The sequence below is a fragment of the Penaeus monodon genome, chromosome 24 (genome assembly GCF_015228065.2).
Source record: "Penaeus monodon isolate SGIC_2016 chromosome 24, NSTDA_Pmon_1, whole genome shotgun sequence".
Classification (NCBI taxonomy): Eukaryota; Metazoa; Arthropoda; class Malacostraca; order Decapoda; family Penaeidae; genus Penaeus; species Penaeus monodon.
In genome coordinates, this window is record NC_051409.1 from 25462537 (window position 1) to 25462834 (window position 298).

Consider the following 298-nt stretch of genomic DNA (forward strand, 5'->3'; position numbering starts at 1 on the left):
ATAAAATTTAATTTTGCTATTGAGCAAATTTTGACTTTACAATAGGACCATAAGAACAAACAATATTTATGTCAAGCTCTCAATCTTCCTTCTCCATCAACAGATCCCTAATCACATCCTATGGCTTTGCTGGTTCTACCTCACATTCCACTCTTTCTTGAACACACTTGGAGAGTTGTTGCGCTTTGCTGATCGCAATTTCTACCAAGACTGGTGGAATGCCAAGGATGTGGGCACCTTCTGGCGGCTGTGGAACCTCCCTGTTCACAAGTGGGCAGTCAGGTGTGTGACAATAAGA

At 42.3% G+C, this 298-nt stretch overlaps 1 protein-coding gene across 1 annotated transcript in view; it reads left to right on the forward strand.

Annotated features, from left to right (window-relative positions):
* LOC119588678 (diacylglycerol O-acyltransferase 1-like) overlaps positions 1–298 on the forward strand; it is a gene marked incomplete in the record, with an annotated part of 67292 nt that overhangs the window by 65493 nt on the left and 1501 nt on the right. The window contains 1 exon segment of the mRNA XM_037937313.1: positions 104–282. Coding sequence (XP_037793241.1) covers positions 104–282 — 179 coding nt within the window.